This window comes from Molothrus ater, chromosome 16, assembly GCF_012460135.2.
Source record: "Molothrus ater isolate BHLD 08-10-18 breed brown headed cowbird chromosome 16, BPBGC_Mater_1.1, whole genome shotgun sequence".
In the NCBI taxonomy this organism is placed as follows: domain Eukaryota; kingdom Metazoa; phylum Chordata; class Aves; order Passeriformes; family Icteridae; genus Molothrus; species Molothrus ater.
In genome coordinates, this window is record NC_050493.2 from 4758170 (window position 1) to 4784428 (window position 26259).

A 26259-nucleotide genomic window follows, 5' to 3' on the forward strand; every position below is an offset into this window, starting at 1 on the left:
GGTGTAAGGGGACTTCCAGGGCATCCCTAGCTCCAGGTCTGTGTGCCTGTTCCCATCCCTGATCCTTCACTCCTCTGAAAACCAGAGGCAGAAATGGATTTGCACATTTCATACCTTTGAATGTCTTCATGTCTCCTTATCCCTCCTTCCCACACCCCATCTTTTTCTGTTTCTTTATATTTTTACCACATTTCCTCTACCTTGTCAGCCACCTCCTTCCCAACAGGCCATTAAGCAATAACAAGAGAAAACAAAAAAAAAAACCCCTTGCTGTTTCCTTCAAGTGCTTGCCTTGCATTTGCTGCTTATTTATAGCTGATTCATTTATACCACAGTGGCAGTCAATCAGAAATGTGGTGAATCCTTCTTTCAAGAGCATGCCAAGAAAGGGATCTTTTTAGTTTTCTTGCTTTATTTATGATTTTTGCTGGAGCCTCTACAGTGTGCCTAAATTCCATTGGGATTTATTTATTTTGAATAAATTCTCAGATAAAAGTAGAAGGGTTTTGTTCCTCTTCTTAGAAGTTACAGGAGCATGACCATCGTGTGCAAGGATGTTTGATTTTATTTGAGGGTATTTCACAGCTTTTTTTTTTCTTCCAGTTGGAATCTTGGAGGATTTTTTTCCTTTTTCAGTGTAAGCAATGTCTTTGGCTAGAGAACCTCTGGTTTTGTTCCTTCCAGTCTTTTTCCCTTAAACTTCAGGCAAAATCTGCCTTTAATCTCTTGGTAGTACAAACCTGATGGGGTAAAATATTGTACCTGGAAATTATGACTGTCCATGTGGCCTTGCAAAGTTCATGTTTTCTTTGAGCTTTGGTTTCTGCTTTTATTGAGCAGCTTGGTGCTAATCTGCTTCAGCCCTTCACGGGGATTATTCTGGTCTATCCCAAACAACGAGGCAGGAGCTGTGGGTGAGACACTGGTACCACACAGGGGAGAGGTTGCTTGAGACCCACATTGATAAACTCAGCCTGAGGTGTGGAGCACTGCCAGGGTTTCTGAAGTGTCTGCAGGAAAGCTGGGGGCCACTGATTTATGGAGTACCTGGAAATGGAAGGGCTACACTTCTCCTTCAAGGGAAGGAGATCTTTGGTGTGAGGAGGTCTGTGTTGGGAGAAGATACTTGGCAATTTTCTTCTAATATTGCAAATCACTCGTAGAGATGAAGGTTGTTTTTGCTTTCTCAAAACAGATTTAAAAAGAAAATACTGTTTGAAACTGGTCTCTGCATTTGCCAGAGCCTCTGCAAAAAGGTGCTAGCAGCAGTAGCTGTGCAGGTTTGGGGTTTTCCCCCTTTTTTGTTCTCCCCTCACTGCCCTTTGATTTTATGCCATGATACCCTGGCAGGACAAGCAGGATGAGGCCAAGTCATCTGGAAGGCTAACCCAGAAAACAGATATAAAATTCCAAAAGAAATTCCTGCTTGGCCTCAAACATGAATTTTCTGTGTCAGAGTCTCTGCTAACCTTGCCTTGGTGCAAATGGTACAGGAAAATGAAGGTACAGGCTAAAGAAGGACAATTATTCTGTTTGTTTTTCCATCTCACTGCCCATGATAGGATTTGATTCTATGCTCTGAACCCTCCTAGGTCAGTTGTGTTTAGAGCAGCCAGCACAGATCAGCTGTGCTAAGCACACTGACATTTGGAAATCCCTGTCTGGAAGGGGAATTGAGCAATGAGCTTCTGCTAATTATAATAGCTATGTTTAAAATGGGATGTTTGCTTTATTCAGCAAAATCCAACTATGCACCCAGACTAGAGGCTGGAAATGCTCTGGCAGCAGAGGAGACAGGTCCTCAACACACACATTGCCAGGGTGGAAGCAAGGGCAAGGCAAGCACTGCTTTGTCAGAGCAAACATTGCACAGTCTTGTCCTGGGGGTGGATGTTGTTACCTAGCAACTTCCAAGAGCGTTTGAAATTTGTTGGAGCCCCTCCGAGGCTCAGGCACTCTCCCCACTGTTCTGCTGGATGCCAAAACCACTCTGGCCGTAATTTCCCAAGCCAAGGATGGTGCTGGCTGAAACCCCTCCTTGACCTTTATTTGAGCTGGGACAACCTATGTAGTAGGGCTGAGAACTAGAACAGAAACCAAGCTTGATTCGAGTTAACAAAAAAAATTGATTTAAACACTGATCTTCACTTCCCAGCGTTTCCTGGCTGGCTCACAACACAAGGTTGTACAAGGAAGTGTGCCCACATGCCTGAGGGCTCCTGTTGGGAGTGTGTTTGTGGGGATAGCAGATATCACAGCAGATGCCACAGGGACAGAGCTCCCAGCACCATTAAAATGTCTTTTCTGGGCTATCACCATCATCACCAGCCTTGGGCAGCTCAAAGGAAGGCACTGGCCCACTCAGGAGTGTAATGTCAGTGAGAGTTGCTCAGTAGCCTTGTTTTAGCAGTTAAAAGATTATCAAAAGTGACTATGATATTAATGGACTTGAATATGAACACTATAGCTGTGCCACTGATTAATTTATGATAGTCTTTGTTTCATCCAGCTATGACCACAGACCTTCTTTTTGGGCCCTCACCCATACCCCACACCCCTTTCCTCACTTTGAGTTGGGGCAGAGGCTTTCCACCCATACTGCTTTTGTCTGAATTTTTATTCAGATTCTGGCTGTATTGTAAGCCTTTTTTAACTCTCCCAAGTGCTGGTGTTCCCTTCAGAGACACTGGCCATCCACTCCTCTCTTCAGAAGCACTGACACCCTAAGGCCATGGGCTGTAGAGCCCTCTCCTTTCTTGGCAAACAGGAACATTTTCCAGGTATTCAACTGTCAGCTCAGTGGAAAGAAAATGTTGCTTTATGGTTGGTAGACTTGACAATAACTCTTTATCCCTTGAAATTAAAAGTGACACGCTCACATAAATCATTATAACAGTGCTGTGTGCCAACACAGTGCCTGGGTCCAGAGGAGTTAGGAGATGACAGTGAATTGGGGTGAATACCCTTATTCTTGACTTTGAGAAGTGCAGTGACAATGAATCACTCCTGGTGATGAGATGCAGCACTGCTGACTCATCGGGCTGAAATTAGAAGGGCTTTTTTAGGTAGAGCTGTAATTCCACCATTTTTTTCTGATGAATGGATAAGAATGAACATTTTTGATGGCTAATTTACAGATTTCATGAATTAGATGTGGTTTCTTTCCCTCCAGCTATCAAACCTAGTTGGAGGTAACCTGATGGGGAGAACTTAGATCCAGGGAGGTTGTCCTGGCAAAAATGCACAGGAAGGAGTTGACAGTTTAATAAATGCTGGGTGTCACATTGCCACCACTTCTAGTTTTTGAGATTTCCTTTTTCTGGATTTGGTGAGTGCTGATGTTTGCTTTCATCAAGAGAAAGCTTTGAAGCCTGAATTCATTCTGCTGATAACCTAAGGGATGAACAAAAAAAAAGCAAATAAATGAGCTGGGCTTAAAATTTCACCAGAAAATTAAACAAATGCACAAACATTTGTTCCTCCCTACTTCAACCAGCTTCTTTATTGCATCTAATGGCAAAGGATTCTGTTCCCATTAGCTGCTCTGTGTGTCTTCTGTTTGTCTCTCACTCTCCCAGTTCCAGGAATGTTAATATAACATTGTGCTCACCAGATCCCAGAATTGCTTACAGTACCTGTTTCAGATCACCTAAACAGTGATGAATTACCAGATTCCCAGATGTGCTTCATCCCTTTCAGGATTGGGTGCTGATGTCCCTTCATTTCACCTTTAGAGATTTGACCACAGCACAGTGAAATTAATTCTCCTTAGTGTCCTCCAGATACTTTGTATTTCTTTGCCCATTTGCTATTTCCCTGTCCAATGGGCTGGTACTCTCTTAATGGTTTTGAGTTTCACTAATATATTAATATGTTTTACTCCTGGCAAGAGATTTGCAGCTGACCCTCAATACACAAATTTTATCTTTCTGCTGTTGGGTTAAAACTTTTGGTGAGGAGTAGCAAAAGAGAAGAGGCTTCCTGCTACATCTTCACACTCAGCTGCTTCTCCGAGGCCACAAAGAGAATTTTAGTGGCAGAGGCTTCTCTGATGGGTGTTCCAGTGATGGGGACTGACTCCTTAGGAGGGTCCATCAGCATCCCACAGTCACTTGTGTGTGTCCTGGAGATGCTGTGCTGGCCGACTGCATCATGCTGGAAGCAATTGGCTTGGCAGAGTTTCATCAGTCAGGCTGCCCTTTGCTGTTGAGGAAGCAGCTGCAAACTCACATTTTTTGTTTGGCACTGTATTCTCTCCCCAGGGGACTGCAGCACCGTTTGATTAGGATGGGGGGAAGGAGACCTATTACAAAAGTAGATTGTTCCCAGCAGAGCTGTACTAATCTTCTGGTCTCTGTGCTCCTTCTTAGCAAGGTGCTGAATAAAAACATCAAGGGAAAACAGCAGGAGAGAGGAATCTCTGGGGTGCTGCCCCACAGCCTCACCTCACCCTCAGCTGCAGTAAAACAACAAATGAACATTCTTGTTTTGAGAGGTTTTTGCAAAACTAAGGTGGTTTTGTTACCTGAGCCCACTATTTTCCTGCCTCATTTTTAACTGTTTCAGCCTGGCACGGGGCTGTCCAATCTCTAGGGACTCATCCTTTCCTGCATAGAAAGTTCTGCGTTTTTCCATCTCCCAGTTTGCTTCTCTTCCTTCCCTGGCAGCATCTGTCTGAGAGATTATGTGAACAGTGTTGATGGAGTAGATTTAGAGAAGTTCAAGGTCTTTCTCCAAGTTTTACATTTTATTGCAACTGTGAAGGTCACCTTTGCTTTGAGGATCAGGGAGATGAGGCTGCCACCTCTGAACGTGTTGGTGCTGGACTTCTGCACTTATTCTGGTGCTTAATCCTTTAGTGCTGGGGCCCATCAGGTGTGGTTTGTGTCAATAGTGGCACCTTGTGCTCAGAGATTATCCTTTTTCAAAGGTTTTGGAAGGGTGTTACAGAGTCAGTATTATCTTTAGGTTAGAGAGGGAGAGAAAAGGAGTTTCAGAGTTTAGTGCTTTGCCCCACATCTCAGTTGTTAGGCAGAGTAAGAACAAAAGCCAGGTTTCTGCTGCAGGACTGTGCACCTTACTTTAAGTTAGATCAAGTATTTGCCAGGAATAAGGATGTGGGCAATTTTGGCTTGGAATCCTGTCTTCATCTCATATCAGTTGCTTCACGATCACTTTGTTAACACCCTTTTCTCATAGTCTAACCAGGCAGAGTTTGGGGTTATTTCATTATATTAAGCTTACTGTCAAGTGTTCTTGACATTATAAGTGACTCTGTCTCTTAAAGAGAAGGAGAGAGATTGGTCTGTCCTTGAGACTCAAGAGCTAGAGAAAGGTGTGGCTATTATCCCCTTGTCCAGTAAATCTTGATAAAGTGTTGACAGGAGCCCATATCTTTGCTAGGGGAGATGTTTTCCCTTTGTCTTCAGTAATTATAGCCATGACTTTGGCGATTTTTCAATTTGCAGTTTCATTTTTTTGCTCAGTGCCCAAGAGCTCTGCTTTATTTCTCCCTGATTTTGGTAACCAGCTGCTCTTTGTGTCTCACTGGGGGGCGGCATTTCTCTGCACAAATCCAGTACTAAACTGGTTTCCAGAGAAGGAGCAGCTCTTGTTTTTTTTTGGTGGAAAACACTCTCACTGCTCTGGACAAAGCAATGGCCTTCAGTCCCTGGGTGTTGTGGTTTGCTGTGATGCCCAGGAGCAGGAGTCCCTGAAGATGTGGCACATCTGGCTCACAGGCATTCTCATTTCCTGTGTTTCCTGTCCTTGCTTGGGGTAAAATTAAGGACTAAATTACATGGAAAACTGGATAAGCTGTGGCCTGAGACACATGCTTTTCATTGAGCTGCAAGCCTATCCTCATAAATTATGTCAGTAAGTAATGGTCTCTGCTTTGCCTATTGCAGCTTTTCTGCAAGTCGGAGTGAGTGTGGTTTCACTGAATTTAAATTTCTGAAACACATTCAGAAGTTGTTGGGAAATTTTCCTCTTCACTTTCACATCAGACTGAGCCCCCTGCCACCTCCAATCCAGCTCCTGTGAGATAACGTGGTGTTCTGGATGCTTTTGAGACAGCAGCAGAGTTTATTTGTAGCTCTTCTTTCCCACCTTATAAAGGATGTGCATTTGATTTTATAACCAGGAGAACTTTCTTCAGAACAGCAAAAAGGAGCCTGTAAAGGAGCAAGGAAATTATTTAGCAATGGCTGGTACTAAACTGTCTTCTTGTTTGTGATCTCAACTGATGCAGTTTTGTGATAGATTGGCAATTTCAACTACAAAGCATCGAAAAACATTAAATTAGAAATGGCCAGTTAGTTCAGAGTAATTCTGTAGTGCAGTTCAGAGGTGCAGAAACAATCCTGCTCTGCTGCCCTTGGACAATAATGGGGTGCAGTGGGTTGAAGGCCACAAGTGTTGGCTGGCATGAGATAAATGGATATCTGACTTTGAAGTAAACAGGGAAATGCCTGCATGAACTGCTGAAAGCTGAATCCCATGGGTGAGATTCCAGATTGAACACTAATGAAAATTTAATTTCAGTTCTCACAGTATTTTAATATGCAGGATCACAATATGCAAATAAAGTGAAGTCTGACTGCAAGTGGCTGATGAGTTACTTCTGCTCAGTCTCTGCCACCCCCAGAAGTAATCTGTCTGTGGCTTTGGTGAAATCAAAGTTTTCCTTCTGTTTTCCCCACAAGCCAGAGCCTCATTCTTTGCTGAGAGGTAATTAGTGACTGCAAAGTTCTCTTCAAATTGTTCTCATCCTATTCCTGTGTTGTTCCATGTAACTCATCAGCATGGTGCTTGTGTTCCTACATTGGATTGAATTCTAATTGTTGCAGTCAGTGTTTTCCTTATCAGAACTGTCCTGGGAGTGCTGCCATGTTTTCAAGTTTCCTTCTGTATTTCAGCCGCAGCTTCAATGCACTTTATTTGCTTTGTGTCTCCTGAATCTGATAGAAAAAAGGTGATACTGTGCTTTTTTTTTTCCTTTTCTTCCCTCTTCCCCTGCTATGGCACCAGATAAGATGTGCTGGCTTGGGCACTGTAGAGGTCACACCACACTTTAGCCACGCACTCAAGCTTGAGCCAAGAGGCTTCATCTTGTGTCTTCTGTTGTGAGTGATCAGAGAAATAAGTGCCTGTGAAATTACCCAGGGAATGGGGAGCAGCCAGCACAAGGAAACTGAAGTGAATTGGCATGTTGGAACATACAAGATTCCCTATTTCTGTGATCGGCAGCAGATATATCCTTGTAAATTTAAATTGTGTGTTAGCTTTCTCAAAGAGGAGAAGCAAGAATTTATCTTAGAAGTTAATTAATTTGAAATAGCTGGTAATTAACATTATACCTAAATTTGCCAATTATCACACTTGACTTGGATTTGCATACAACTGTTGCATATAAAATATTTCTAAGGGTATCTTGGGCTTCAGTGAGCTGTAAAAATGCCAATTTTTTGCAGCTGTGTTCCAGCTCTTCCAGGGAAAGCCTCTTCCTCCTCCCCTTCCCTGCAGAGGTGCTGCCCTTCCAACAAGTGGCCTTCCTTTTGGGGACTCTAATTGGGATTTCTAGCTCTGAAAGCACAATCCCAGAATAGGCAGCTGTGTATGTTCTCAGGTATTTCCCCCTGATGAGAAAGAATAAAAATTGCTCTTTCTAATTTGAGGTAGTGAATGTGCAGCTTGTTTCTCTCCCTTGTAGAGTACCAGCGTTGTACTAATGTGACTGTTATGATAATCATGTTTTTTGATGAAAGCATAAGACTAAAATGATATTTCCCAATGAAGGTTGTTTTGATTTATTCCCTGTATGCAGCACGCCTAATTTTGCTTCCCAAACTCTTTGAAGCAAGCTTTTATTTTATGGTGCTGGCTGTTGCCACTGCTGTGCTGTACCTGTGAGCTATTTAATGTGCCACATCGAGGAGTAAATTAATGCAGGTCCACAAAGAGAACACTTCGATTTGCTAATTGCTTGTAGAGCAGAGGGTATTGTTTTGTGTAGAGAAAGACTGTTCATTAGAGACTGAGTAGTTAATTTTTCCCTACAAATGGGGCTCACTTTTGAGCTGCCTGCCCATCATTCAGGGCAGCCAGCTCAGCATCAGCCTCCAGAGGGGAGTGGGGGGCTCTGGATGCAGTCAGTTGAACAACTGCATTGTCACCACCAGATTGCTTCAGTTTCATTCATTAAACCCTCCCTGACCAGCCTCCTCCAGTGCTGTCAGTGAAGGCTGACTTCTGGAAGGTACAGAAGAGAAATTATTGATTCAGGGAAGCAAGTTAAGCAATTCAGAAATGTCTCCTTGGAGCTGAGTTGGTTCCTCTCCTTGGAAACCTGCTCCTCTTTCAGCCCAAGCTGCAGATTCCCAGTGAGGCTGGAGCACAGGTTCTTCTCTTGCTGCCACTCTCTTTTGAGGATGACAATCCACTGACAGTAGATTAGACTATGTTGTCATGTAAGATGAATATTTTGAATTGACAAACCTTTTTTTGAAAGCTTAAAGTAATTGACTGAGTACTCGAGAGGATTTTTTTTCCCTGCTTCGCAACTTGATTTTCCATTACCTGGTTGTGCTGCCTTCAGTGGGTGAATTGCAGTGTATTTTTATATCTGATTCCTAATATTTGTTTGCATATCAGGTTTCTTAATGCTTGAGCTCAGTGATCTATGGGAATTTAACATGTGTCTTAAGTAAAGAGAATTTCCTTGGAGCTCTGAGTTAACATTTATGCATAGCCTGAAAATTCAACACGGAAGTCTATCCTATGGAGAGATTGCTGAGGTACCAAGGTGGATACGATCAATTGAAAAGACCCTAACACAGAGCTGAGCTACTCAGAGAATCATGGAGTGGTTTGGGTTGGAAAAATCATCTTTCTGTGGGCAGAGATACCTTCTTAGATGAGGTTGCTCAGAGATCCATCCAACCTGGCCTTGGGCACTTCCAGGGCTGGGACAGCCACGGCTTCTCTGGGCACCCTGTGCCAGGGCCTGCCCACCCTCACAGGGAGGATTGTTTACTAATGTCTAATCTAAGCCTACTCTTCTCCAGGTGGAAGCCATTCTCCCTTTGTAGGAGCATCGGGGGGTAGGACAGTCAGGATGGATGGAGAGCAGAGATCTCTGAAGGCAGATCTCTGGAACTTGTGGTTTATTGCAAAGAGCCTGGGTGCAGGGCCCTGCTGGGAGCTGCCAGCCTCAGCTCAGAGCAGGCCCCAGAGAGGGAGAGAGAGGTAAAGAGAGAGAAGGCGAGAGCGTGGTAAAGAGGATGAGAGAACGATGTTCCTCTTACAATACAATAAATCTTCTTCTGTGTTGAATATTCTAATTCTCAGTAACCAATCTAGTACAATATACAAATCCTATTGCATTTACATACAGCCTGTAAGACTCATTACATTGACATACTGTGTTACATTTTAAACCCTAAAAACTCCTCTTTGGGCCCTTCTGCCAAGCTGTAGGGTCTGCTCTGACCCTTGGGCCTGTCTGCAAGCAGAGGGTGTTGTTCCATCAAAAGGAGATTACCTTCAGCTGGCCACACCATTATTTTCCAGTTGTTCAGTAACTAAGGTATCTCAAAGCTTGCTTTCATTTCAATCTCGCTTATAGTTTCCATATTCTCAAACTCTTTTGCCAGGCAATCATATTTTTAAGGCTTTCCTGTTGCATCTTCGCCAACACCCCTTGTCCTGTCACTACCTGGATGGCTTTTCCCAGAGCAGAGCTCTGAGGTGGGACTGGCAAAGAGCTCCAGCATCTGCTGGGCCCCCTGAATGGCCCACATCCAACCCTCTTGCTTTCCTTGTCTGCATGTGGCCAGGGATGGCTGCACCCAGGAACCAGCAGTTCATTCCTGACAAGATACATTCCAAGACACAACATAACTGGGTTTTTTTCAGATCTTTCCTGGCAAATGCCTGGGGAGAGGGAGCAGGGGCTGAGCAGGTGCCAGGCTCCACTCCAGGGCCCTCTGCAGCTCCTGGCAGCTCCTCCCCAGCACTCTGATTAAGTGAGATGTGGGGCTAAGTTCACAGCCTAATTTCTCCTTCATAATTAAAAATGCGTGCATCTGTCATGCTGCTGGTGATTAGTTTGTATTTTCTTGTGGCCTAGAAGGAATATGGCAGTGAATCACTTGGCCAGCAGCTGTCCTCCAACAGCTGAGGGAGGTTCAATATTTGATTTAAGCTAATAAAAAGTCTGGGATAGGGCTGATGTTTACAAACTGGACGTGATAAAGCATCCAGATCAGCTGTATCACAGCCTGGCAAGTGCAGGCATTGGGGACCCTGCTGAAAATTTAGGCTTTGTCTGGAGCTTCCCCAGCTGTCTGAATAGGGGGACAGGGAGTGGGAGGGTCCCTGCTCTGGACTCTGAGTGCATCCCACAGCATCAGCCAGCTGGGGAAGCCTCCTCGTTTCCAGCTTTGTCGTTGTAACAGCTCTCACTGCATTAAATGTGTCCCTTTTGCTCTTCTGTGAGAGTTGCAGTCAAACCATGATGTTTAAAAATCTTTTAATCTTCATAAATCATTTCTTCCAGCAGTCTGGTAAGTTTAGTAGCTGCTCTCTGAATTCCCACTAGTTACTGACTCTTTCCCTTTGAGATGAGCTGCCTAGAAATGAATGCAATGAAGAAAACCTACTTTGTGATTTAGTTCTTATCTGATTGCTTCTCCAAATCATATTGATCTGCTGTTGTTGTGATGCTGGCTTGGACTTGCTGTCCAGGGTTCTGTGTCTCTGTTGGCATAGCACCTTGAAATGGTTATTTTCCCCAAGCCATATTATATCCAAGATAAATTATGGCATATTTCCCACTTGTATTTTCAATTTTCCCCATCCCTTTATATTATTTCTCTCTTGCCTAAAAGGTTTTTCCAGCCTTTTCCTGAAGTAAAATGTGTTGGAGTCTTTGCTATCCTTTTCTTCTGACTTTTATGGAGGTATTATGCTTTAAAATGCTCCTATACCCATCCAGTTAAACAGGCTCCTAGGGTACTGTGGCCTTGGTGTTATAAATAAAAATATTTACACTGTGAGGGTGACCAAAGCTTGGCACAGTGTGATGGGTTGATCCAGGTGCCCACCAAAACCACAGGGGATTGAGCTTTGAGGGGATTCCCACTCTTCCAGGGTGGGTTACTCTGTGATTCCAGAGGAGTCTGTGTGAACAGGAGGCTGAACAGAGACTTGATCCTCAAATTCAGGACTGGCAGCTACTGTTAGAAAAGACATGATTTTAATGTCATTTTAAATTAAGTAATTCTTACAGGTGGTTTAGAATAGGCTAGTGGTTCCCATCTAAAGGTCATCTTCATACAGAGAAAGCTAATAAATATACAGAACGGTTGGAGTAGTTTGTAATCAAAAATATTCAGTCAGTCTTGTGGTGTTTTGCAGAGTTTATGCCATCATCTCTCCTAAATAACCTCTCTAAGGTCTTGTTTTCTAATTCTTCCCCAAGCAACTCCTGGCTCCAGCCTGCTCCCTTGTACCTGCTTCAGCAGCAGTGGGAAAAGTCTTTCCCAGGTGTCTGCAAATTTACAGTTCCCTGATGTTTCCCCATCAAGCCTGGTGATCCTTTCATTTGCTCTCTTCCCTTGCCTGTCCAGGCACCCCAGTTTGGGTTGGGGCTGGCATCTCCTGCAGTGTTTAATGAGTGTGTTTCATTCTCCTGTGCCAGGTCCCAGGCTTGTGTTAAAACCCTTTTCATCCTGTTTCAGTGTCTCTCCCTCAAATAATGTCACATCATCCCCAGCCCTGCACAGCAAGAGGCTGAAACTTTTTCAGTTTCTGCTGAGCTCTGGGGCCAGGGAAATTTGGAGCTGTTTGCTTGTTTGTTGGCAAAATGGAACTTCTGCTGTGCTGAACCCTTAGACTGTATTTTTTAAATTTAATTATTTGCTTGCATTTCAGTGCTGTTAGCCTCCAAAGCTGAATGTTTTGCTTTTCATTGTAATAAACTGCTTGCTGTTTGTCTCTGGTTTGGATGTGGCACTCAAAAGGCTCATTGCATATGTGGTGGGAAGTTGAGAGACTCCAGAGGATTTTAATGAATATTTGCTTGAAATGACATGAATCAGTTTGTAGGAAAGTTGTTTTTACTTCTTTTATTTGTTTACATTGGTTTTTTGCTAGGCAGAGAAAGGCTGATTGCAGCCTAGCAGAGTGTTAGAAAATCAAGGATGTGGGAAGTAATAGCATTCACATATTATGTGTGGCTTCTCTTAACTGTCTCCTAAATACCCATTTGGTTTAAAATCCTTTTTCATAAACAAAACTCTGTAAAAGATCCTTTTCTGAGTCAAGTTCCTGTTTCCCCTTAGATTATGCTAGGATAACCAAAGGTATTTCTACTCTGGTTTGAGATTCTTTACATTTCAAATTTCCCTTTTAAAAAGTAGAAATGCTGCATTGAGATATTTTCTCATGGAAATTCAAGAGGTTTATGTTAAAGAGCAGATTTTCTTGATGTTTTCCCACAGCATTTTGGAAGGCTGTGGGAAGAAACCTAACCCTGGACCCCAGAAATTCACAGAACATTTTCTATGAAGTTAGCTTGAAACACACACTCCTCTCAGGAGCTATGGAGCTAAACCTCCTCTTCTTCAAAGTTAAACTGGGCAAGACTGGGTGGGTTTTAGACCACTCTTTCTGCAGCTTCACAGCAATGGAGTGGAGGCACAGTTCTGGCTGGACCATGGGATTGAATTGGGCTGGCTCATCTTGTGGCATCTCTGTAATAAACCTGGTTTTTCTTGTGCACGTAGACTTCAGGCTCTTTGGGATAGGACTGTCTCATGGCATGGGATGCTGATAGGACAGAGCAAGATCAAATACTTAGAATTCCTTCTCAATCCCATGAAAATCCTGGTGCCATATGTGATGTTTTTGGGGGGGGGAGTGGGTCAGGGAGGGGGTCTTATTAAACTTCCAAAATTACATCCTAGACTTAATTTCCTTTTGTTTTTTTCTCCCTGTCTTTTTGTCTTGAAGGCTCAGCTGTCTCAGGTTCTGGAAGAATTGGGAAACCACAAGCAAAGAGCAGAGATAGTAAGTATTCAATTTTTTCTTTTTCCCCTGGTTGTTTTACAGAGCAGCAATATGCAAAGTTCAGTTCATTTAAACAGTGGATCAGTTCCAAATATTCAGGAATGAACAGCAAATAAACATTGCAAAAATTGTGTTGCTGCTGCCAGTCTTGGCACTCCCTGTCTCCATGCTCACCTGGAAAAAGTGTTGGATGAGATTTAGTGGTCTGTCTTCCTTTTTCTGGCAATTCCTTTTCTCCTCAGCAGTTCTAGATCAGAAGCAAGCATTTAATTTCATACTGAATTAGCTCCTTTCTTTGGGGGCCTTTGATTCAGTCTCAAGTGTTCAAAGAACAGGCAGATGAGATACAAGAGAATTACCACAAACTATTTTTTTATAATATCTGTTAATTTTCTGCTGGGTTTGTCTATTTTATTGGCACTTCCCTCAAGGACCAAAAACAATGAAAGGACACAAAACCAGGTAGCAGGGAGGTTTATATTCAGTTTCATGACTTGAATATGATTTTTATACTCAGGAATAAACGAGGTGTCAGTGTTAAGCTATTTGTGAACTGATATTTTTGCTAATGGATGAACTCTGGGATTCCTGCAACTTTTCCTAGTCACAAGGAAAACCTGAGCAGTATCCAAGATGCAGAGACTCATTCTGTAGATGTGATTAATTTTATTACTAATATAAAAACAAGCCTGCAGCACTGGCTAGTAAGTAGGTGCTAAACAGACATCTGTTCTAAAATCCAAATCATAAACTAGAGTGCCAACACAGGTCTTTTTAGACTTGTGCTGAGCTCTAGTAGGGCACTGAAGGGCAGGATGAGGTGCCCCTACTGTGCTATTAATGGGTTGCCATACGTCTCCTAAAATCTTTTTTTAAATTTGTGCCTCTTGCTGTTTCAACATCAGATTTTCCATCGTGAGAGCGTTAATTGATTCCAGTTCTGGGGTGGTCTCACGATGTGGGCAAACATTTTTGTATGCCCAGCTGCTTTCTGTGGTGACACAGGCCACAGCTGATATTTCCAAAGAAAACTGAATTAATCCTATTTACCAGCTGATCTCATTATGTGCTGCCTTGTAACAGTTTCAAATTCTATACAATCAATTTGGTGTTGTGCTCACTGGATGTATCAGAGGAAAAACTTGCTGTTATGTTTTAAATGTTCTGATGTTATGGAGTTGGGTTTTTTTAACATTTAAAAGTTTTTCTTTTGGGCTCATTAAGCCTGCTTTTTGACTTGTTTGCCTTCAAAAATTTCTTGTGTTAAGTGGGCTAGCGGAAGGCTGGAGAAGCTGGAACTTCCAGTGTTAAAGCATTAATTGGTGTTGTGCATCATCCATCAGAGGATGAAGCTGCAGTCAGTGTTCAGTGCCTATTCCCAAGGGTTTCTCAGTGGAAAACTGCTGCTCTTGTGATCTTCCAGTAACTCTTACATCAGCCTCCCATGAACAGGCTGTTTCTGGGGTGCTTTAACCATGGATTGCAGATTGTGAGGTGTGGGCTTTATTCAGCAGCTTGAATTTATTCTGTAAATACAAGAGAATTGATTCATACAGAAGAAAAGAGATCCTTTTTTTCCCCATATTTTCCCTTTTTGAGGGAAAACCTGACAGTATAGCTCCTTTTCACTGGTGGTAGATGGTTCTTCTGCACCCCCAGTCAAAAGCTCCCTGGTAGGAAAAGTTGCTGTCACTTTGTGTCTTCTGCAGTGGTGATGGTGACTGAGGTCTGTCCCCTTTGGATGGGGCTGTTCCATAGCTGCCTGCCACAGGCTCCTGTGGATATGCCACCAGCCCCACTCTCCTCCTGCCATCCAGCAAAATGCTCTTTATGTGGTTTTTCTTCCCCCCCCCTCTCCAGATCAGTGTCTCACCTGCCTGGCCTGATTTTTGACTCCTTTAAATTTGATACTTCAGCAAAATTATTTGTCTGGTTTGGGTAGCTGGTCTCTCACCTTCCTTTTCATCCCTTTCACCTGTGAGCCTCCAGCCCCACTTTGATGCTGAGCTGGGAATGCTGAAGGGCTTGTCCTGCTCTGGGTGCTGACACATGTGGATATTGCTTTTCATCAGCTCTTCTGCAAACAGGCTCTGAGTGAAATGGAACAAACACCTGTCAGGTGCAGGTGTTTGGGACAATCACCTTCTGGGACAAACCTCTGTGCAGGTGACACCTCTGCTGCCACCCCAAAGAGCTCTGATGGCTCTGCCACCCTCCCTGGGGCACAGAGCTGGGTCTGGCCCCAGGGCACTGGCTGATATCACCTCACTGAGAGAACCAAGCACTTCTTTCTGTCAGTGGGGGCATCTCTGGTGCCCTGGTCAATGATTTACATTGCAATTTTTTACACAGCAATATTTAAAAGTACAATACTCGTGGGATAAGTCTGATGGGATCATGGCCTCAATACAACAGTATCTGCACATTCAGGGCCTCTCCTCTGAGGACAAGCTCAGGGAATTGTGCCTCCAGGGACAATGGCACAGGAAGGGTGGTGTGTGTGTGTGTGATAAGGAGCCCTGTGCTAGGCCAGGTCCTGCTAGAGGAAAATGGGATGCCAGTGGAATGGAGGGGCTGTTCTCACTGCTCCAGTGCAGGGATTCTTTGCTTGTCAACTGAAAGTGAGCGTGCTACTGAAGGAACAACAAAAAAGGAAATTTAAATGTCTTCAGTTAATTGCAGTTGACAAGACAAAGGCAGTTTGACTTTCCAGTATTAATTAGCAAACCCATACTAATTAGCTTGTATAAGCACAATTCATGCCTCTTTCCCTAAATGCAATTAATATTGCAACTGAGGACTGGGCTGTGCCTCTGTATCATTAACATACTTTGCCCTAATTAGACAAGGCCAGTAGTGGCTGGAGAAATGAGTTTGTGATTACAACCATAAAAAAGCCTCTAATATTTTATATCCTTCAGGGAACTTGAACCTAGAATTTATTTTTTGATTTAAGAAAAATTACCCTTATCATTGTGCTATGTAATTAACAATGAAACTTTGATTTTCCTCTCCCTCTAACCCTTCACTTATTTATTTTTGGGTTTTTTTCTCACAGTTTAAGCTTGTTCATACTGTAAGGCAACAGTGTATGCTCATAAGACACAAAAGAGTCACCACTCTTAATAGGGCTCAGGTCACTGAGCTGAGAGATCCATGGGGTTTTTCTCTCTTTTATTTGCTGAATGTTTGTTGTTTCCATTTCTTTTTTTTTTTTTTTTGTATCAATGTGCACTTTTCTGACGATTTGATCAGCACTGGAAGTTTTCTTTATTGGGGCTGGTGCTACAGTGTTTTTATTTGCAGGATGTCAGCTCCCTGGTCTGTGGTCCTAGGATCTTTTTTCACATGGTGTGTTAGTTTAGTGCTCTACTGGCCTAAAGCTGAGGGAGAGCTTCACTCACACCAAAATATTATTTGTGGAAAATGCCTTCTTGTTTGTTATATTATTTTTCTTTCCCTCCCTGAGGGAAGGGAAACAGAAGACATGTTTGTTTTTGTAATTTTCGTTTTCCTTTTTCATATCCCTTTATAGACACAAGGAGATTGTTTGGCTCAAGCTTGGCATCCAAGCAACAGCTCTGCTCTGTGATCTTACTCTTTCTTCCAGTCTGGTTGTGTAGCAGGGGGCATTCATGTCAAGATTTTTTGTTCTCCATCATTAATCCCTGAGGGAAGTTGGCTTGGTATTAAAAAAGCATCACCTGTATTTTCATTACCCTGAGGTGCTTTGGGCATCTTTTGGCTTTCATCTTCAAAAGACAGCTTGGCCCGTGTGGGCTCTGAAATCTATAGACTGCTCTTTGGAACAAATTAAATTTCACCCTCCAGCAGATTAAAAAGGATGGATATAAGAATCAGAGGAATTGCTTAGCAGGGTGGGAGGTAAAGAAGATTTGAAGTCCAAGAATGCAGCCATCACCAAATGAATGGCATAAATTGAGTGTCCTTACATAGGGAATAAAGACACCTTCAAATTAATATAATCAATGCCCCTTGCCTTGAGGAAAAGTGTTGGTTAACCCTTTGCAGAGAAGGGGAGACCTTTATTTAAGAGCAGCAGGTCAGCAATAGTTAAAGAGCCAATCATGTGTTCAGTCTGATGAAATCATAATGTTTAGGATTAACTTAAATGTCAGTGACTGCCTACACTGATGGTTATCAGGAGTAGAAATGGAGACAGAAAGGAGAGGACATGAAGAAAATAAACTCAGACAACACTGAGCTTGATGTAGTTGGGAACTAGCTGTTAACTGGAAGGCAATATGGAAAAGTTATTTCTGTGTTTTTAATTTACAGGTAACACCAATGATAATAGGAAAAAATATGAACTTTGGTATAGGAATACCTGCCCTGGATTAATGGCCAATAGAGCTAATTTAATTCTTGTTTAAGAGTTACTGAACAGAAAGCAAGAAATACAACAGACTGAGAGCAAGAACAAAAGTGGTGTTCATTAGTGGAAATGTAAATTCTCTGTATTTTCTGTAACAGGAAGGCAATTAAATGTGGGATTAGAGGGCTGAACCACAGTAGTTATAAATAAAAATGAAGCTTTGCTGGAACATCTTTAGAACCAACAGGTTGGGAGGGGCAGGAGACAACTGACTGGTGCAGGAAGTCTCCATCTATCAAAAGTGTATTACATAATTTCTGAATTGATTTAGCAGGTGACAGCAAATCTCCTTCCCATGTGACAGATTTCATCCTAACACTTTATGTGAGGCCAGCAAAGCCAAGACAGATGAGCAGTGTGGCACTCAGCTGAGCAGCAGGGTGAATAGTTTTAGTGAGGCAATCTTAGAGAAATATCCACTTCTCAAATCAGATTGAAAAGCATGAACCTGGTTATAAAAAGACAGCAAAAGAAGCTAATCCAGAATGAAATGATGTAGTAACAGAAGACTGGAAGAGGACTTTTAGATCATAAAGTCCAGTCCTTCAGTAACTGAGGCAAATTCACTATATATCTCAGTCCATAAATTTATCAAGCTTGTCTTGAAACTGCTTTGGTTGTTTGCACCATTACTGTCATGGGAAGACTGCTCTGATAGCTGAAATCTTCCCAGTTCCAAGTGAAAATATATGTGCAGTTAATATCCATTTTTTTCTTGTGCTAATATTCTCCTTAAACTACAGTGACTGTTCTTCCTCCCTCATATTTATGCTGTGACATATTTATAGAGAACAATTGTTCTCTCCCAGCCTTTCATTTGTCTAGGTTAAACAAATCAAGCTCTTGCAGCCTTCTCTTAAAACAGGCTCTTCAGTTTCCTCATGAATCTTGCAGCTTGCTTTAAATCTCTTCCTTTTTCCATCTCTCCTTTGAAGATGAGTTATCAGAGTGGTCTCATCATTCCAGGTGATGTTCCTGCAGTAGCTTTTGCAAAAGTGTCTTCTACAGGATCATGGAGTAGAGGAAGGAACCTCTTCCAGTTCTGTGGTGGAAGAGCTGAGCTGTATCCAGGGCATCTCCAGTGCCACCCAGTGCTGATGTTCCTCCTGATGAGATCAGTTCATCTGCCCCACTCTGTCCTCCTCTCGAGTTTCTGGCTGAGGAAAGCTCAATTTGTAGGAGCTGTTTTGGGACTTGCACTCTGACATTTCAATTCTGTGCTGTTTCTTCTGTTTTCATGTAGTTTCCTCTTTCTGATCAGTTTATGCTCCTCTGTGGTAAAGCCTCTGTGCTCTCAGTAATTGTGTTTGTGCGTTTGTATTTTTAGACCAAAGGCCTTCATTGAATTTTGTTTGTTTTGGATGTGTCTGAGACATCTTTTTCTCTATCAGGTAGTTTTAGTTTTACTTCAGCAAAGCCATTTGTTGCTTGTTTACTTCACAGTGTTTATATCATTCTTCACTTTATCGTGTGATCCTGTAAACTCTGAATTATGAGTTGTTAGAAGAGGGGGATGATTGTGCAGGAATCATTGATGCCCTATTTTGAGTCTTCCCCCTGTTTTTACTGTGGAGTTTTGGTTCTGAAGGTGAAGCCTAGAATGGAGGGATAGGAGTGCACTTGTCCTTTCCCTGGCAGAGAGCTCTCAGTGCCTGTTGTAAACAACTACATTAAAACTGGTCCCTGCTATTCCCCACAGGGTAGGAATATAGTGAGCTCTGAGCTACACAGACAAGGTCATTTTTTTTCTCCCTCTCTTAGCCTGGGGAATGATGAACAGCCTCAGTTGGTGTGTTGCACCTGCTGTGTTCCCTCTTGGAAAATTCATGTTCAGCACACAGAGTGTGGCACCATCAGAAACATCTGTGGCAGGTGACTGTGGGCAAAGCAGGGAGTGTGGAGGAATCCTTGAGATCCTGGTGGATGAGAGCTGCCAAACTGCTGTAAGCTGGAGAGGTGATCAGCATTACACCTCTGCACGTTTCTATCTCAATGCTCTTTTAATTAGGTGAGAAGGAGAGACTTAGTGAGTCAATTCTCCTGGTTTATCTCTGTTTTAAAAATCTAGCCGGGCACATGGGATCAAATAGCACATTCCCTTCAAATTAAAAAGAAATAAACGGTCTGTTTAAAAGTCCCATTACACAAATGAACCTGCTGTTGGATCCATTAAGGTGGAAGTTTTATGGGACACGGCAGCACTGTTTGGTTTCAGCAGGATTGTTTTCATTTGCTCTTTCAATGTGATAAGAGCTGACACGGGGTTAGCACTGTCAGGAGGAGGAAGTGTGGCTGCCTGAAGTGGAGAGCAGGTGCTGCCAGACTGGGGGTAAATGATCTGACCCAGACCTGAAGAGCAATTCCAGCTCAGATGGGACTCATGGACATTGCCCTAATTCCCAGCCCATCATTTGAGGTGGCCTCCATGCTACAGGTGTACCCCTAAAACCTGAGCTGTACTGACAGGCATGATGATAACAGGGACTGGAGAGGGAGAAGTGGGGAGGTTTTTTTCTCTTCAGTTGTTGAGCAGAGGAGGAAAGTGAGAAAAGTGAGTAGTTGTCCTGTTTAGAAGGTGCTGCAGCTGGAGTGGTCCTTGTCAGTGTCACTGTTGTCACTAAAATCTGAGTTACACTGAGTTACTTGGTTAAATGAGAGCAGGACAGGGATACTGTCAGAGCCTTCATTATACTAGGCACAGCCTGGAGATGTAAAAGGGTATTTAATAGACATGCAAGAATTGTGCTTTTCCAGGCTTCATTCATCTCTACAGAACCTGTAAGAAGTTTATGGGCTACCTCAGACTCACTTGGTTCAATTTAGCTGAGCTAAAATTTCCTGGAGAATGCAGGGGCTCTACATTATGTTCAGCAATTTGAGAAAACCAGGTGAGAGGTCCAGGAGACCTCTAGGATTCCATCATTTCTGCTCCTCTTTTCTGCCTACCTAAAAGGCAGCTTGGAGGAGCTGTACAAGGAACGTGAAGTGCCAATGCATGTCCAGAGAGGGAAAGGAAGACCTGGGGCTGTTGAACAATTGTGTTAGAACAGGACAAAATAATAACAGATTTACAGCTTCCTTGTAACAAGGTTGGAGACCAGTTTCCTCCTGCTTTCACAGCTCTGGGAAGCTGTGCCTGCATCAGAAGAAGACCATCCTGAGAGATGCAAGAGAGCCAATTCTGTAAGCACAGCTTGTTCTGAACATGCAGGGGGGATGTGAAGCTCTGCAGCTCTGGGATCGGGGGGGCCATGGAGGGCATGTTCAGAGGATGTGCCTGCAGATCAAAGGTTGCTGGATACTTCTCTTCTTGCCTGGGGCTGGCTTTGTGTATACAAAAAGGGAGACAAAGGCTTAAAAAAAAGTTTAAGTTTCAAGACTTAGTCCTTACACTGACAGCCTAATCAGCTTGTTACATCATTTGTTTTCAATCTTTTCGTGTCTGTGTCCTTAGAAGAGCTTGTTCCCAGTGTTTCTTGCCTTTGGCTGATGGTTGCTGGGGGTAGGTAGTGACTGTGGCGGGCTGGGGTCTGTCAGGGCAGCAGAGTCCTCCAGCAGGAGCTGTAAAACCCAATTTATCCATGGAGACAAGGAGATCATAGAGCAGAATTTTTCCTATGACCTCTTGGTAAATAATGAATGGCAGAGCCCTACCTCTTTGGAATTGCTTAATTGAGGCTGACAACTCTTTGTTGTATTACAGGATCTGGCTTGTCAGGAGAATTTTAACTTATTTATGAATATTTCATTAACCTCTAAAGACTGGCTGTATAAAATCTAGCTCCTGCCAGGCCCTGTCCTGTTAATGCTGTGTTCAGTGCTAATGTCATCACTGCACATCCAGTCCACCTTTCCTCTGAGCTGGGCCTCAGAGTTTATTGTTGGTGGCAGCAAGAACATGTTCACCAAAGGTTAAAATGCCAGGTTTGTGCTTTGGCACAAGACTTGAACATATGGTATTTGAGAGGGAATTGCTGTTTGCCTTTCATTCTGTGACTGCTGCTGGCAACTGAAGGTTCCTGCAGGCATCATCCCAGAGGCTGAAATGGGCAGAGCAGTCCTGGCAGGGCCCTGTGACCTTTGGGTTTTGGCACCAGGAGAGAGATTGCTCACTTTTTATACATTAAAAGCCCACTGCTTTTTGTCACAGGCTAATCTCAGGATGGGTCATTTAGCTAGAAAATATTCAACCTGCTCTGCTTAACCTGTTCTTTGGGCAGGGTTTGGGGAGCTGGGCTTCTGCAGCTTCCTTTAAAGCAGCTGGGAGGCCCTGTCAGGAGAGCTGCTGCTTTCACATGGCTGGGCCCCTTGCCCCATCCTCACATTTCCCAGCTCTGGGAGTTCAGAGAGCAGCTTTAGCAGGCAGCTCTGCTGGCCCCTGCCAAGATGTGCCAGCAAACAGTGCTCCCAGCTGTAGTGAACTGCAAAATTGGTCTGGAGCTGCAGCAGGAGAGAGAGAGCTGTTCCTAAAAGCCCAGGCTGTGTGTTGTTCCATGTGAGCAAGAGAAAGAAGATTAAGTTCAAGCATTCAGTGAAGGCTCCTTTGCTCTCTTTACTTATTAAGCAGGATTGATTCCACTGTGTTTATGTTAGAAAACAAAGAAACAAAAATGGATGTTGGATTCCTCTTTCCCCTTTGATCTTCCTAGGTGCTTGGTAACTGCATAGATAGATTCTTCTCTGACTGTTTATTATGTGATGATTTTTCAACGAGAAAACTGATGGAGGGAGTGAGAGGTGGGATTACAAGCTCCTGTTTGATGAGAATTCTTGACTGAATGCTCAGGAAACTCCTCGAGGCTATATTTTTAGGAAACAAACTGTATTCAAGCTCTGTACGGAGGAGGTATGACATCTTTGCAGATTTATTTGTTGCTTTGCCTGTAAATTATAGCTGCTAGAAGTCTTGATTCTAGCAAAACATGCCTATTCCTGCATGAAAGAAGTGATCTGTGTGATGCTCTTCTCAAGAGCACATAACTGCATTGTGCCAGCACCACAGCCACGCTGGGCAGGGATGTGGCACATCCAGTCTGGCACCTTGACAGGTTCCCTAAACAGGCTCTTATTCTGTGTTTTGCTGTTCTAACCAGGAGTAATGGGTAGGAGGTGTCAGCCAGTTAAGGCTAATTACTCCAGAGTTGCCTTCTCTCGGTGGACACCAGCTGTTTTGTTCTCCCTGGCTGGGAGGAGCTTTCGGTAGTAATTAAAGGAAACAGTCATCTACACGCCTGGTGGAAGTGGTGGAGCAAGGCTGATAACAGCAGAGAGCTCTGAGCTGAATGAACATGGAAATTAGGTGATCCTTCTTCAGAATGAGCTGTTAAAGCAAAGAGAGGGTTTTGGATGTGGAGCTGTCAAAGGTGTTTTGCTGTCAAGCGGTGGCAGTGAGGTCTCAGCAGTGCCTGCAAGCGTGGGCAGGACAGGCTGAGAGGAAGAGATTCCTTGTCTGCTCCTTTCTTGGAGTGAGGGCTGAAATGTGTAATTATACTTGAATAAACTCATGGGTTTAAATTAATATCTTCAGTTCCTCTGCTCTGTGTGTCTCTTGTACAAGATGTTTGTTCTTCTTCCCCATGAACTTTCCAGGTTTGTTAATTTTGAGCTCTGAACCAGCTTCCATCCATCTGAAATAGGAGTAGTGCTTATTTCCAAAGTCACATCCTGCACCCATCCCAGATTACTAAATAGAAACAAATACAGCACCCAGGAAGGTGGGTGGGCATCTGGTGGTGTTGGGATGTGAGAAGATGCTCGAGAGGGGCAGGAGTCACAGAGCAAAGGTGTGTTGTAGGTGTTTAAGGAAGAACTTGTTGGATGGGCTGTGCAGGGGGAATTTGGGCTTTGGGGGTGTGATGTGATGGTGATTCCTTCTTCACATGCTTGCAGCTGGGCAGGCAGCTCAGGTTTGGGCCATTTTGGGACTCATGTGGCATTGGCCTTATTTTGCAGAACAAACAGTTTCCTGCCATACCCTGTCCTGCAGTGATTAGGTATGGAAACCACAGAGTGGCTGGTCTAAATGGGCTGTCTGTGCATTTGTCCTCCTGTTGCTTTGCAGCAGGGCTGAGTTCAGCTTGCTGAACCTGTCTGGAGTTTCCTCAAGTTGTGCTGGTGCCACTCAGTGTGGAGGGGAGGTGTTGGAAGCAAGTTGCAGGCTGCCTGAGCATTGGGAATCAGAGGGGAGAGAGGTGAATGCTCGTTAAGGCTCCCTTGGGGTAGATGAATTAGTTAATGACTATGCTGTGCTTTGAAAATGCAAATGCTGTGTCAGAGCTAAGTCTGATTATAATAATCAATCTTCCTTTGGAGAGGGTGCTGGGTGTGAGGAAGGGGGAGAGTGATGAGACTGCGACTGAATTTTTAGATCTCAAATCTGCATTTCTCTGCTGTTCTTAAGGAACTCAGTGTTGCCTGAGAGGTCAGCAGAGCTGAGGAGGGGCAAAAGGTGGGTTTGGGGAGCAATCATCCTGGCAAGCACCAGTGGGCCTTGGCAGGCTGAAGTTAATTTTGTCCCTTATGATTGCCCTGGCTGGGAAGGGAGAGGTTCATCTGCTCCTGTGTGTGAGCCACCCCTGCTAATGGGAAAGACAGAAACTGCCTCATAAGCAGGGTCCTCCAGGGATGGGGGACAGGGGAGGGTGGCTGCTGCAGACGTCCAGCCCTGACAGCTCCTTCTCCCCTGGCACTCCATTTGTTTGTAGCAAGCCTTCCCAGTAATTACACCTCTTAATTTAGGAGAGCGAGTGGGAGAAAGGAATATAAATTTGTGTATTAACTTTAGAGATTGGAAATAGGGCAAGTGAACCTTCTCTCTGGGAGATTATATTTGGAAATGAAATAGAATGACATTTGGTATAAACTTGAAAAATTGCTCTCTTTTTACTGCAACAGGAGGAGAAAAGCCAGAGTCCAGACTGTATTGGAGAGAAGCAGAAGTCAGCATATGTCCATTTCCCAGTGTGTGTGTATCAACAATAATATATATGCATGAGTACATTTTTAGGAAAGTGTTTGCTGAGAGGTTGCTCCTAGCCCTGACTTCTCAGTGATAAAAGCACAGCAAGTTTGTTACAGATGGTGGAGCCCCTAGAGACTGGTGACTGTGATCCAGCCAGCCTTCATCTTGAAGGAGGAAAAAAAATTCATATTTTTTTCTTCAGCCAACTGGGAGATGGGTAGTTCCAAAGTACTTTTTGTTGAATATCTGATTTTCTTTGTCTTTATTGCTTTTGTTTCACTATGGCATCAAGGTTTAATTTTCCCAAGAAAATGTACCAACTAATCCTGGGCTGCTTAGCCTGTTTCTAAATGGCAGGCAATATTTTGTTTTACAAGTACTGTCCTATTTTTTGAAGAAGAGTAAAGTTCACTAGGAAATTTGGTGAGGCTTAGTTCTCCCTCTGTGTTCTTCTCTGCAGATGTTTTGGGGGAACAGCCCTTCAGAATGCCAGTGGGATGGGCATATGGAAGAGGTGGTGGTGCTTTTGCTGAGCAGAATGATCTCTGAAGTGCTCAGCATGGTGGCTTACTTTGCTGTGGTATTGCTGGACGTCCAAAGTAAACTCACTGAGGTTTCATGTACATTGGATTTTTGATGCCAGATTTATAAGCTTGTAGACAACACCTTGTGGGAAGAGGGAGAGAAGCTCCTTAGTTTCTGCTACATCCAATGGAGAGAAGCACAAATGGCACCACTGTCACGTCAAGGTGCTGCTTTGCCTGTTTTCAGACCCCAGAGCATGGGTCACACCCGGGGTCCCCTTTCTCTGTTCTTGTCTATTTTAGCATACACTCTTCCTTCCCAAGTCTGCTTGGTGTTCATACATTTTAAATATTTATGTACTGAAATAGCTCCTTGAATTGTGTTGAGACTTGTAGTCCAACACAACCTCTCAATTCACCTTTCCACGCTGGCTCTGTGCAATTCAGTTCCCATTTATCTCTGCTGTTCAAAATCAGCTCTTTTGCTGAGGAAGGCCTTTCAAAGGATGTTGCATCAGCCCATTGTTAAATAAACCTTTAGACATTTATAATGGATTCAGCATTTCCTGCTTTTTACAGTTCCAAAAATGCTGAATGACGTGCAGACACACTTCATCAGGATAAGATTGCTGTATCAGCCCCTCACTAAAATGCACTCATTATTCAAATAATAACTGTATGTCTCCAGCATGTGTTCTGTGAAATGTGTGTACATGATGTGGGCGAGTAAACCAGCCCCCATTTTTTTTTTTCAACATGCAAATCCTACTTTGGCAGTGAGTTGAAATACTTTAGATTTTGAGTCCTTTACTACCCAAAATGAGTCACCTGAAGAGAGATTTGATCATTGTTTTGGGCAGTGTGTTTAAAACTTTCAGAAGTTTGTGAATATGGTTTTCAGGGCTGACTGATCTGACCTGTGATAAGCCTCACTCTGAAGATGGGGTGTGGGCAGCAGTGGTCAGTGGGAGGCTCTGGGAAAGCTTTTCTCCATTAATGCTGAAACCTGATGGAGTTGAGTGTGAGGAACAACGGGTCCATGGCATTGCAGAGACTCAGGGTGCTTGCTTGGAGAGGACAAAATGGGTCAGAAATGACAATTGCCAGAAATATACCAAGAAAATCAACTCTCTAAAGTTCTGTTTCTTCTACTGTCAGGAGATCAATTTATAATTTTGTTTTTTCTGTCATCTCATATGTCTTTAAAGAATTGCTACAGAAGAGAGAAGCAGTGAGGAACATATTTCTTACCCTGCTGTGGGTGTTTGCTATGTCATTAGCACTTGGAGGAGAACCACCTTCTT

At 43.4% G+C, this 26259-nt stretch overlaps 1 protein-coding gene across 4 annotated transcripts in view; it reads left to right on the plus strand.

Moving 5' to 3' along the window:
* The window catches only part of MAD1L1 (mitotic arrest deficient 1 like 1), a 352399-nt gene that overhangs the window by 159318 nt on the left and 166822 nt on the right, over nucleotides 1–26259 (plus strand). For all 4 annotated transcript variants that reach the window (XM_036392627.1, XM_036392628.1, XM_036392626.1 and 1 more), the window contains exon 13: nucleotides 13018–13074. In XM_036392627.1, coding sequence (XP_036248520.1) covers nucleotides 13018–13074 — 57 coding nt within the window. The remainder of the gene's footprint in view (nucleotides 1–13017; nucleotides 13075–26259) is intronic.